Source organism: Fundulus heteroclitus, chromosome 14 (assembly GCF_011125445.2).
Source record: "Fundulus heteroclitus isolate FHET01 chromosome 14, MU-UCD_Fhet_4.1, whole genome shotgun sequence".
NCBI lineage: Eukaryota > Metazoa > Chordata > Actinopteri > Cyprinodontiformes > Fundulidae > Fundulus > Fundulus heteroclitus.
In genome coordinates this window covers 17817141-17828348 of record NC_046374.1, presented here as the reverse complement: position 1 = coordinate 17828348, position 11208 = coordinate 17817141, and the positions used below count along the sequence as shown (strand labels likewise).

The window sequence follows — 11208 nt, the reverse complement described above, 5'->3', positions numbered from 1 at the left end:
CACCTGGAGTGTTGTTTTCAACAATCTCAGCCTTATCTTAGAAAGAGGAGCAGGCCCACAGCATTATGGGTCTTCCACAATACTTAACACTGGGTATGAGGGGATTTCCCACATATGCTTCGTTTTATGCAGGACCCACCTGGAGGGATTCTTTCCAAAAAGCTCTTTCTTGATCTCATCTGTGAAAGAGAAACAGGCCCACACCATCACACACACACCATACCATACTTAATGAAAGATTAAATTATTTTACACATCTTTACCTTGGGTGCAAATGATTGGATGATTTTTGTCAGGAGCGAGTTGGTGTAATGTAATGCAAAGCAACATTTTGCAAATCAACATTTTATTTGACGCATCTTTTTTTTTTTTTGGAATTTCTAAATTAACTTTTGGCCCCTTTTAGATCAAAAACTAAAGTTTTACACGACTCTCTCATATTTTAAGTGAACTCAAGATAAACCGCCTTTCAGATTGCTATATTTACATCCTATAATTCACTCATTCATATAGTGCTTTTATTTTGAAACAGTACGTGGAATGCCGCACACATATTCACACCTGGCATCTAGATGGGGGTCAGGATCTTGTCTTTGGACACTTCTTGATGGCTTCACACCGCTGCCAGTATGTGACAGACGCTTTGGCCTGTCATCTTTTCTAATTTTCACTTCTTCACATAAAAAAACTTTGAATTATTTTCAGGACTCTGCTGCCTAGGTGATTTCAGCACATGCCTCTGGCTGTTACCAGAGATAACATTATAACCCTCACCCTTCAGGATGACAGGTTCACAAAAGCGAGGAAGAGCTAATCTAGTCTTCCCTAAGCCTTGGACTCAGTAACCCAAAATGAGTCGAAGAGAAGACCAGGAGCCAAACAGAGAACAAACTCAAGCAAGTTTCAACATTTCTTCAATAAGTCGTCACCATCATTGTCACCTGCAAGGAAATTATTTAAGCCTTGAGAAGCTGAAAAGGACACAGTGGGAATCTCGTGCCTCCAAAACCTTTCCATCATGCTTTAGGACAGCAAAGAACCCTTTAAAGTCTAGCATTTACTTGATTACCATCTATGGGCATTTTGGGTGTGCTTAAACTTTCAGAGACAAATATCCATTTGGGATTATCTTTGCTGAATAAATAACAACATGGTGGAACTTGTGGTGTTTGATTATTGAAGGCTTGAAGTTAAATGAATAATTTTAGATCCTGTTATAAAACTATTATTCACTATTATACCAGGTTTGGCTAACTCCAGTCATGCATGTTCTAAAAGAATCCCTGCTTCAAAACAGGGGATTGAAATAGTTAAAGGGGACATATCATGCTTTTCAGTTCTTTCTTTTCACATTAAAATCGTAGAGCTGTGGTCTATATGAAGGGGAACTGTAATGCTTTGGTCTGAATTCCTTGTTAATTTACCCCCAATGTTCACCCTTTTTGCCCATGTTGTGTGGTGCATTCGAGACCAACTTGTTTTGGTGTTGTCTCTTTAAATACAAACGAGGAGCTTCACACCCTACTCCCTCCACGTCACAGTGTTCGATTTCATCCAGTTCAGCCATTTTTGTAGTATGTTAGGGGATGGTGCAATAGCCAACTGATGACTTAGCCACTTGTAGCCTAGCATCCTTCACCTTGGACTACAACACCACCTCAAGAAATAAAAAAGGTGGATTCGCAAAAATGGTAAGCCAGACTTTTATGACCTTGGTTAACAGTTGGGCAGAAAATACAGACATACTTGTTCAAAATACATGATACAAAACAGAAAAAACTGAATAGCTTAAAAAATATGACCAAACGAGAACATGAGGATATCTGAGCAGCTCCTGGACAGACTGCATTCAAATTTTCTGCATTCCTAGAGACTACAAGTACAGAACGAAATGTCATACAAAATGGTATTCTGTATGATATGTTTCCGTTAAATTAACCTCATGGGTAAGTTACCATGTTCTACACAGCATCCTGCCTATTAACAATTTATTTGATTCAGTTGTGTTAGACCATGGAAACAATGTAGGACAACGACTGTTGAGGACAGTTGGCCAACCCTGAATTAGACATTCAAACCCAAGAACTGGCAGCAGGTGTACTTTCTCATAACCACTGTTTACAACACGATGAGCAGCAAGACTAAAGGCTACCCACATAACCGGGTGTACTGTGCGCATACTGTGAGCGGCGGGGACTCTCCACGGACGTTTTACCCTTCATAGTCGAGCGTACCATTGCCAACATTTCTTGTGACAAATTCCTACAATTCTGACACTTTCTGTCAGTGGGACGAAGCAGGGGAAGGGATGGTGATTCGTTTGATTGGCTAGTTGAGCACCTAGAGCTGTTTCTTTTCCAGCAAGCTCCTTCTGCACACCTATCAGTGTGGCACAGAGAGGGACTGTGACATCGTGCTTCCTTGCGACCGCCTACTTGGAGCAGCTCAGTGTATCAAGCCTGGCGTCACACACAAAACAGCTTGACATGAAGACTTCTTGCCGCCGAGCAGCTTATAGTGTGACTCCACGCATGCAGTCGTAAGTATGTGGGAGCATTAAGTGAGAGAGCAGAGTTGAGTAATTCTGAGCACTTTTTTTGGATCACCAATATTGTTCTTTTGGTTGGCACAGTCTATATAACATAGCATTTGCAGACATGTCTTTGACATAAGGAGACACTGAAACCTCCATACTGTCTTTTCCCAGTAATCAGGCAAGACTGTGGACCCTGAACCCTCCAAACAACCTGCATGGAGTTGTGTATGGCAGTCTACAACATTTCTAAACCTCGAGATACTGCAAGGCAGCCGAAGTAAACATTTTTGTAGAAGATATTCACCTTGTTACTTGAAACAAAATTTCCCAGCTAATGATGACTACAGATGTATTGCTTTATGACTGCCACATGGAAAACGACCCTCCAAACACTGGACGCCAAATTAACAAATTTTCAATTGTTATTTTAGGTCCACCAGTCAGTTTTCCATTGTAGCCAAGAAAAACATGTAGAAAACCTGACCTGTTACCTTTAATGGTCTTTCCAAATTGGTCTGAATTAGAGTGGAATACCAGACTTGTTGATTTGATCAACGCCTAACCCTAAACTTTGAACTATATATATATATATATATATATATATATATATATATATATATATATATATATATATATATATACACACACACACACACACACACATATATATATATATATATATATATATAGATCTTGAACTTTAAATTTTCATCCATTCGTTCTCTTCCAACCCCTGCTTGGGGTGATAAAGGAGGGAAATTATGTATTTTCAACAATATTTTGCTTATTAGCAAAAAATTACCATTGCCAGACCCATGTGAGCAATGGGGCACCTTTCAGAGACACAGTATAATTTGGCAATCCGTCTGTGATGGGATTCAAGAATGCCGTCCTCCAACTGCTTTCTGCAGCCCTTTGTCATCTAGAGAGAGCTGAAGCAACAGCAAGACTTTTGTTTTCTGGGAAGCTTTTTATGATTCAGTCTGTACTCCTGCAAAAAACTCTACAGAAATGACATTTAACACAATCAATTGGAATATTGACAAAGTTACAGAGACACCTACTTGCAAAAGTGTTGCACTTTAAAATAAAATAAGGTAAAGTTTTGTTTGATTAAAAGCAAAACAGAGAACGCCTTATGCTGCGTTCGATTTGTCACCAAAGATGGAGCGAGGAAATCACACCTGAGATGCAGACATTCTTGTTGCATGTTGGGAAACACTATAATTTTATGTTGCTAAAAACTATGAGGTTATAATAATGCATTTCTCTCAATTATATGCTTTTAAACACAAAACGAACATGTTCAGAGAAGTATTTTGGCACTAACCTCCAGGTCTGGTGTAATAAGATACAAATGGTGAGAAATGCTAACAAATAGTTTATATTGGCCACATTCCTTACATGCTGTATGGGTAGCATCAATATTGGATACAGAAATAGGGGCTGCTCAGTAAGCTCCAACATTCCCAGGTAGGTGACTTCAGGAGGCGTTCCTGTTGTGTTTCTGCAGAATCTGAGTACAAAGAGAATGCAACACTGATTGCTAATGGTGGGGCTGATTAGGGTTGGAGAAGACCCTTTAATCAGAAAGCTTACCTGATTCAAAGTCGTCAAAAATTAATTTACGTGTATTTTACAAAGCTATTCATTTGTTCTTAATACATGGTGAAATGGTTTTGGTTTTTACATCTTACCATTTTTAGTGTATATAAAAAAACAACAACAAACATGGCAATCTCTGCTACAGTAGATCTGGTGCATGAAAATCTCCAGACCTTGTTGTACAGTCGGATGTTAGCAAATGGCTAGATTATGTAGATCATTCACAATCCTGATTTCTGCATCTCAGGATGAGCACTTTATCTGCAGATTAGTCTGGTTTCTGGATTAGCTGGCGGGATTACATCCACCTTAATGAATGAGGAATTTCCAGAAGCAACTAAGCACAATTATAAAGGACCCCAGCCTTCAAGAAGAGTCCACTTTGGTAATGAAACGCACGAGGTGTGGACTAGTCTGTGACCATGAAGTAACGTAAACTGTAAGCGTTTCAGCGAACGTGAGCCGCTTCAGTGTGAATTCCTGGATTTATGTCTCTTTTTATAATGATCCAAAACGATTTCACTGGAAAGAGCTCTGCTTCACGAGGCAGATGTAATGCACCAATGTGTGGAAGGGTTAAAAACAATGCACCAGGCAGCTTGTCAGGTTAAGGAGAAGCATATGGGTTAAGGCTCTAATCGGGCCACTCCTCGGTTAAGCCTGACCGACAGCAACTAGTGGCGCTAATATCGGCGAAGTGATAATGGATGACTTGCATTACTGCATCGCTCCGTCTCTGCTCTTTTTAGGTTTCATGGGAAGAGAGAGAGAGCCAGGGAGGGGGAGAGGAGCTGCAGGAAATAAAAAAAAATGCAACACTGGTGTTTTGTCTCCACATGAAGCAGAGAAAGAAATGAGAATGAGAGGCAAAGAGAGGCAGAAATGCACATAAAATCGTAGATTAATGTGTGTGAGGATTTGCAGAGACCTCTGGGGCAGTAGGGTTGGTGGGTGGGGGGGGTGGGGGGATGGGTCCTAAACTGGTCAGAGAAACCCCTCCTGCAGGGCTCTATTGTCCACCACCCACGGCTGTGCAAAGAAAGCTGATTAGAAAGGACAGCAGGCTGTATTCCTCCACAGTTTATCACCACATGTTGCCATTTTTTCCTCGATGCCTCTCCCTGTCAATCCCAGCCTTCTTCGGAGAACTCAAACTTTTTTTTTTCACTGAAACAACGTGCTTATTATTTTTTTTTGCCGTTGTCAAGCTCTGAAGCGCCGTTTGCTTCCTCCTTCCGCATGAAACCCAGATGCAGCAAGAAATCCGCCCTCCCTGCAGCTGCTCAAAACGTCTTGTCTATTATTAAAAGCTTTTAAATGGAGCAGCGTGTTGGCCGACTACCAAATCCATTGCCCTGTTGCCAGGGAAACACACATTCACTGTAGCTCTTCTTCTTCTTTTTTTCCTCTCCTCTCCTCTCCCTCTCTTTTCCACCCCTCCCATTCCCCTTCCCCTTGAGGCTCATATTTCAAGAGTGTCAGCAATCTGGTGTGCTCACACTGCTGCCTTTCAGCTAAAAGCTTTTTGTGCTGCCAGTGGAGCAGAATGGAGGGCAAAAGAGAGCGGATGGGAGTGGTTAGCAAAGAGGGGGTGGTGGGTGGGGGGGGGCTGGGGGATAAAAAGGCCCTCTCTCTCCGTTGCCAAGGCAACTTGATGTCATGGTGACATCACACAGTATTAAAAGCTTTTAACCGGATTTCTCTCCTGCCTTAGGCCCCATTTTGAGTCCTCTTTCAGCTAGGCTAGGGGGAAGGGCAGAGGCAGGCAGGGACGGCTGTGGCTGTGCGTGCTCTCTCGCATGTATCCCTCCTTCCCTGCAGACTCAACCCGGCTCTTATAACAGTAAAAATACTTTCAAATCAGAGCTCTAAAGCTCCCATCTTTGCAAACAAAACAAAAAAAAAAAAAAAAAAGAAAGAGAGAGACCCACAGCCAGCACAGGCCAAGACAGCAAAGAGAGACAGAAGCCAACATCCAAAATGGCAGCGGACGATAGTTTCAGCTACCTGATGCCGGGCCACAGCGAGAAACACAGGCGGGCCCCGAACTGGACCGACGGCGAGATGAAGGCCCTCCTGTACGTGTGGGAGGAATTCCACAACGAGCTGAAGACGAGCAAGAGGAACGCCAAGGTTTACGAGAAGATGTCCCAAAGGTTCTTCCAGCTCACCGGAGAGCAGCGCTTCAAAGAGGAGATCAAGATGAAGATCACCAACATGTCCTTCCAGTTCAGGCAAGTGCTCCGCGTCCAGCAGCTGCGCCTCCACAGGTCCAGATGTTGCACTACTTGTAAAATATATGTTAAAAAAATTCCTTTCTTTGCTCTTACAGGCGACTGAAGGCGACGGCCGGCGAATCGGGCGAGACGCCGGACTGGCCCTACTACAAGCCCATCGAGAAGATCCTCTCCAAGCCGCTGGAGAACGGCAGGGTGAACTCGCTGGAGTTCCAGGCCCCGGCCGCAGGGCCTTCCACTTCGTCCCAGTCCACAGACAACCCCTTGTCCCAGTCAGAGGACGGTGTGCTTGGATTCCTGCCAGAGTACACTGGCTCCTCAGATGAGCTGGAGATAAAACAAGAGCTGGACTCTTTGAGCTCAGACAGCGAGCACATGCTGGGCTCCAGGTAACAGGAAAACCACTGATCCACTGAGTATGTTTTTATCCTAAGGCAAAGCAACACACTTTTTTGGCACTATTTCGACCATGCTGCGTGCTGTTGTTTACTAGTATGTTAACATATGTTAACAATGTTGATTATTTTTAGATTCATTATGAGCTCCATACCTGAAAAACCTACATATTAAGACTTACACTTGTTAGAATAACTGTAGCCTTGTATCTTTTGAGCTTCCTGCATGGGTATTTTGACGATTCGTCTTTGGTGATGAGCTTTGGGTGCTTTAATATAATATTTAGGCCACTACCTAAACCATTCTTAGAGGAACAATGGTTTATTTTTCTTGTTCAGCTTTAAAGCAGTTGTGTGGTTTAGTGAGAAAATGGTAGTAATAAATACAAAAATGTACCAAAAAAAACATACAGACTATATCCAGAAATCCAAAAATCTAAATATTTGAGATAGAATCCAAAATAATTAAAACTAACATTACTATGAAATACATATAATGATAGCTAACATTGCAAATAACTAAAAAGAGATAAAATACTAAAACGCAAGTTATTGGTGCTAGAAACAACCCTTGGCTATTCAATTCAGTTTTATTTATATAGCACCAATTCATAACACACGTCATCTCTAGGCACTTTTCAAAGTTAAATTCAATCAAATCATACAGACAGTTTGGTCAAAAGTTTCTTATTTATGGAAACCCAGCAGATTGCATTGGGTCTTGAGAAACAGCATTCACTCCTCCTGAAAGAGTGAAGACTCACAGTGGACAGTCATCTGCATTGTTAATGGCTTTGCAGCAATCCCTCATACTGAGCATGCATGAAGCGACAGTGGAGAGGAATCCTTTCTATGTTATATGGTAATGAGAGAAGATCTGCCCCCCTGGATTGTGTCACAATTAAAAGAACACCAGACCAGGTGTACCTACTATAAACAGAAAAAATAGAGCAAAAAGTCAAAAGCTGAAATAACAACAAACAATGCAAAGTGGAGAACAGAAGGAGAACTCAGTAGTGTGAGAAAAACAGGCCCTGATGTCCTCCAGTAGCCTAAGCCTATAGTAGCATAACTATAGAGGTAGCTCAGGATAACCTTAGCCACTCTAACTATAAGCTTTGTCAAAAAGGAAAGTTTTAAGTATAATCTTAAAAGTAGACAGGGTGTCTGCCCAAAACTGGGAGTTGGTTCCATAGGAGAGGAGCCTGATAGCTAAAGGATCTGCCTCCCATTCTACTTTTAGAGACTCTAGGAACCACCAGCAGACCTGCAGTCTGAGAGCGAAGTGCTCTGTTAGGAACATACGGGGTAATCAGAGCTCTGATATATGATGGAGCTTGACTATTAAGGGCTTTAAATGTGAGAAGGAGAATTTTAAATTCTACTCTTGATTTAACAGGAAGTCAATGAAGGGAAGCTAAAATAGGAGAAAAAAAAAAAAAAAAAAATATATATATATATATATATATATGTATAAAATCTCTTTTGTCATGATCAAGATAGAAAATAAACGTCCACTAGACATAAGCTCATTTTTGATAGGTATTCTTCTTTTAAACCCAACCCATGGCTAAAATCTTCACAGACCTTAAAATGTACTCCTCTCTGCTCCTCAGCTCCCACCCTGTCTCAGCCAGGAAGCGGCGTGCCAAAAAGTACCTGTCCCTGAAGAGGAAGAAGCTGCAGGTCATGCAGGCCATGCTCCAGCAGCACAAGAAGTCTAGCCAGGCCATAGAGGAGACGTGCCGGGAGCTCCGTCGATCCATGCACCAACAGAACCTCCTGCAGGTTCAGTGCCTGCAACTGCAGGAGAGGATGATGAACCTCCTGGAGAAGATGATACAGCTTCCCAGCTCCACGTCAGCAGTTTGGAGTCAGAGCGGGGCAAAAGATTCAGGGAAACCTTGAAAATATCATGGAATTTCCTCAGTCATAGGAAAAGCGCTCCTTTATTTCGGGTATCACATCAGTTGCATTATTACGATTACAATAACTGCAGATGAGATCTACCACTGAATTATGCTTTCATCGATGCTGTAGGGGTGCTTGAAAGTAATTCTTGAAAGAACTGTAAAGAACTTTGTTTAAACTTTAGCATCCGCTGTAGGTTCGTTTTGAATGTAGCCTTTTTTAGCTTAGGACTAGTTGTAAAAAAAAAATATTTCTCAATAACTTGCCAAGTATCCAATTAAAATAACTAAAAACAGCCTTTGGAAATCCTGTCTTTTTTCCATTGTGCCTTTGTAATTACGTGTCAGGGAGGTTCTCAACACAAGCCAACTCGTGTCATCAGGAGGCAGACATCTCATTATCCACTGGAGAAAAAAACTTTCATTCTACTGTTGAGGATTTTTTTTCTTTAGATCTTTTGAAAATGTCATTGATGTGGGGAAATCCCTTCTTGCATAAATCAGGTCAGATATAATTGCAGTTCACCTTGATTCCTCAGCATTACACGTTTGAATTAGACATAAATTGCCGTGAGTTTAGAGGGGATGCTTTGTTCGATTAAAGCATTCAAGGTTCTGCTCATTCATGTGGAATAAAAAGTATAATCTTTTCAATTTTTGTTCATTTTTTTCTCTTTTAATTTCAGAGCAACCATTTAAAATCACGTTTGTGATTCATGCAAATTTATATTTTTCAGATATAATTTAATCTTGATTACAGGGCTGTGCAAAATGCTCAAGTAGTCTAAGGGTGCTTTTTTTCTTCAACATTTTATTACATTTTTAGTACCGTACATAAATGTTTACACACACACTGTGTACCCATTGCTCATTATACTAACTATGTTAGCCTGTAGTTTTCTCCATTAGCATCAACTATTTTGTTTCCTATTGTTGCTGCTGGTATTGTTGCTGTCTGTGTTTTTTACTGTTTGTCTTTGTTCATGGTGGTATTTCCCCTTTTTCCCCCTTGGTCGCCATAGGAGGACTTTTGTTCATAAAAGCTACTGTAATTGCCAGGTTTTGTCATTTTTGTCTTCTTTGTGTCTCTGTCCATTCTCTGTTCTTGGTACTTCTCTTCCCATCTGCTCCCGTCACGTTTGCAAATTATACCTTGACAATAAAATAAATCAAGGGTTGGGTGTCAAGTGACGATTTATGGGTATAAAGCCTCCCTGGGTAAAGCAAATATGTTTGACATTACTTTGGCAACCAGTCTGCTTGCCCTGGAGCTGGACATGACAAGAAAAATAAAATGGTGGCAACAGGGGAAGAAGCTGCAAAACAGTCCAGGATGCAGACAGGATCTTGGAGGAGACATAGTGGGTGAGATATCTTAATAAAGAAGATAATTAACTTACAAAATGGTGAACAAGGAAGACAGGACCAAAGAAAAAGAAAACAGAACAAAGGAATCTGAGGTAGCACAAGAGGAACCAGCGAATGGGAAAGGAAGACCAGACAGCTCATATAAAGGCAGTGAGAGCAGAGATGGCATGGAGAGCAGGTGTAAGTAATAAGATGATTATGGGCAACAGCTGAGACCAATGAAGGCTAAAGGAACTGAGAGAGAATGAAAGCAGGGGCAGACAGAAGCTATGTTTACAAAATTAGATATAAGGGAATTGTTTCAGAGGTCATCTGGGGATGTAGTGTTTTTAGTTTTCTAAGAAGAACGGGTGTTTTAGAGAGAATATAAGAGATTGTCTGATCCATACTCCATTCTGGAAGGTGGCGGTAATGCACCTATAAGTTGTTTGCCAACCGCCATTAAAAAAAAAAAGAGAAGAAGAAGAAGCTATGTTTACATGGACAAAAGTAATCTGAAGAAAAAAAAGCATCATGTAAACAAGCCAATCGGAATATTGTGAACGTCTTAAATTCAATCGGAATGAAATTGTAATCTGAATGAGAGGGGTGGTTTATGCCGACTAATGATCCGATCAGCATGCATGTAAACGCTGCACAGGATCAAGTTATTCCGAATGTGGCAGACTGACCTGAGCCAGCTCCCGACGTAAACATGACATATTTCCACATTGTTGGGTGGCAGAAATACGCTGTGAAGCAAAACTGGCTGTGCTCCTGATACAACTTCTCTATTTGAAACATTAAAAAGATCTCACATTTTTTATTTATTCAGTAAAGTTTCAGCTGTAATTAGAAGCTGGTGCAAGTCCAGCCTGGGTAGATGAACTTGTATAATAATGCTTTGTCAGCTATTTTTTGTTGTTCAGCAAAGATGGAAGTTCTTTGGAAGTTCTTCTTCTTCTGTGCTTTTTAGGGAAATTTGATAACTGCGCATGTCAGTGTGGTTCTATTCTGAATAAAACAAGGTGCATTTACAAGCACAATATGATCAGATTAATTGATTGTGCGCCAATGTAAACAGTACAATCTGAGGAAACTAAGAACCAGTCCAATTACATTCACAAAAGAAACTCAAACACATACCTGGAGATCGTGACAATTAGTTATCTATTTAT

At 41.0% G+C, this 11208-nt stretch overlaps 1 protein-coding gene across 1 annotated transcript; it reads left to right on the top strand.

The window, feature by feature from the left end:
- The first annotated feature begins 5834 nt into the window (after nucleotides 1-5834).
- Nucleotides 5835-8980, top strand: msantd1 (Myb/SANT-like DNA-binding domain containing 1). The gene is made up of 3 exons (XM_012874731.3): nucleotides 5835-6375; nucleotides 6474-6767; nucleotides 8390-8980. Exons 1-3 carry the CDS (start codon nucleotides 6122-6124, stop codon nucleotides 8679-8681), a joined length of 840 nt encoding a protein of 279 aa, XP_012730185.1. The 5' UTR covers nucleotides 5835-6121; the 3' UTR covers nucleotides 8682-8980.
- The last annotated feature ends 2228 nt before the right edge of the window (nucleotides 8981-11208 follow it).

Excerpts from the sequence above, each read along its gene's own strand:
- msantd1 (XM_012874731.3), top strand. The coding sequence starts at position 6,122 with ATGGCAGCGGACGATAGTTTCAGCTACCTGATGCCGGGCCACAGCGAG. Across the intron at positions 6,376-6,473 it reads AACATGTCCTTCCAGTTCAG|GCGACTGAAGGCGACGGCCG; the intron begins GCAAGTGCTCCG and ends TTGCTCTTACAG. Across the intron at positions 6,768-8,389 it reads GAGCACATGCTGGGCTCCAG|CTCCCACCCTGTCTCAGCCA; the intron begins GTAACAGGAAAA and ends TCTGCTCCTCAG.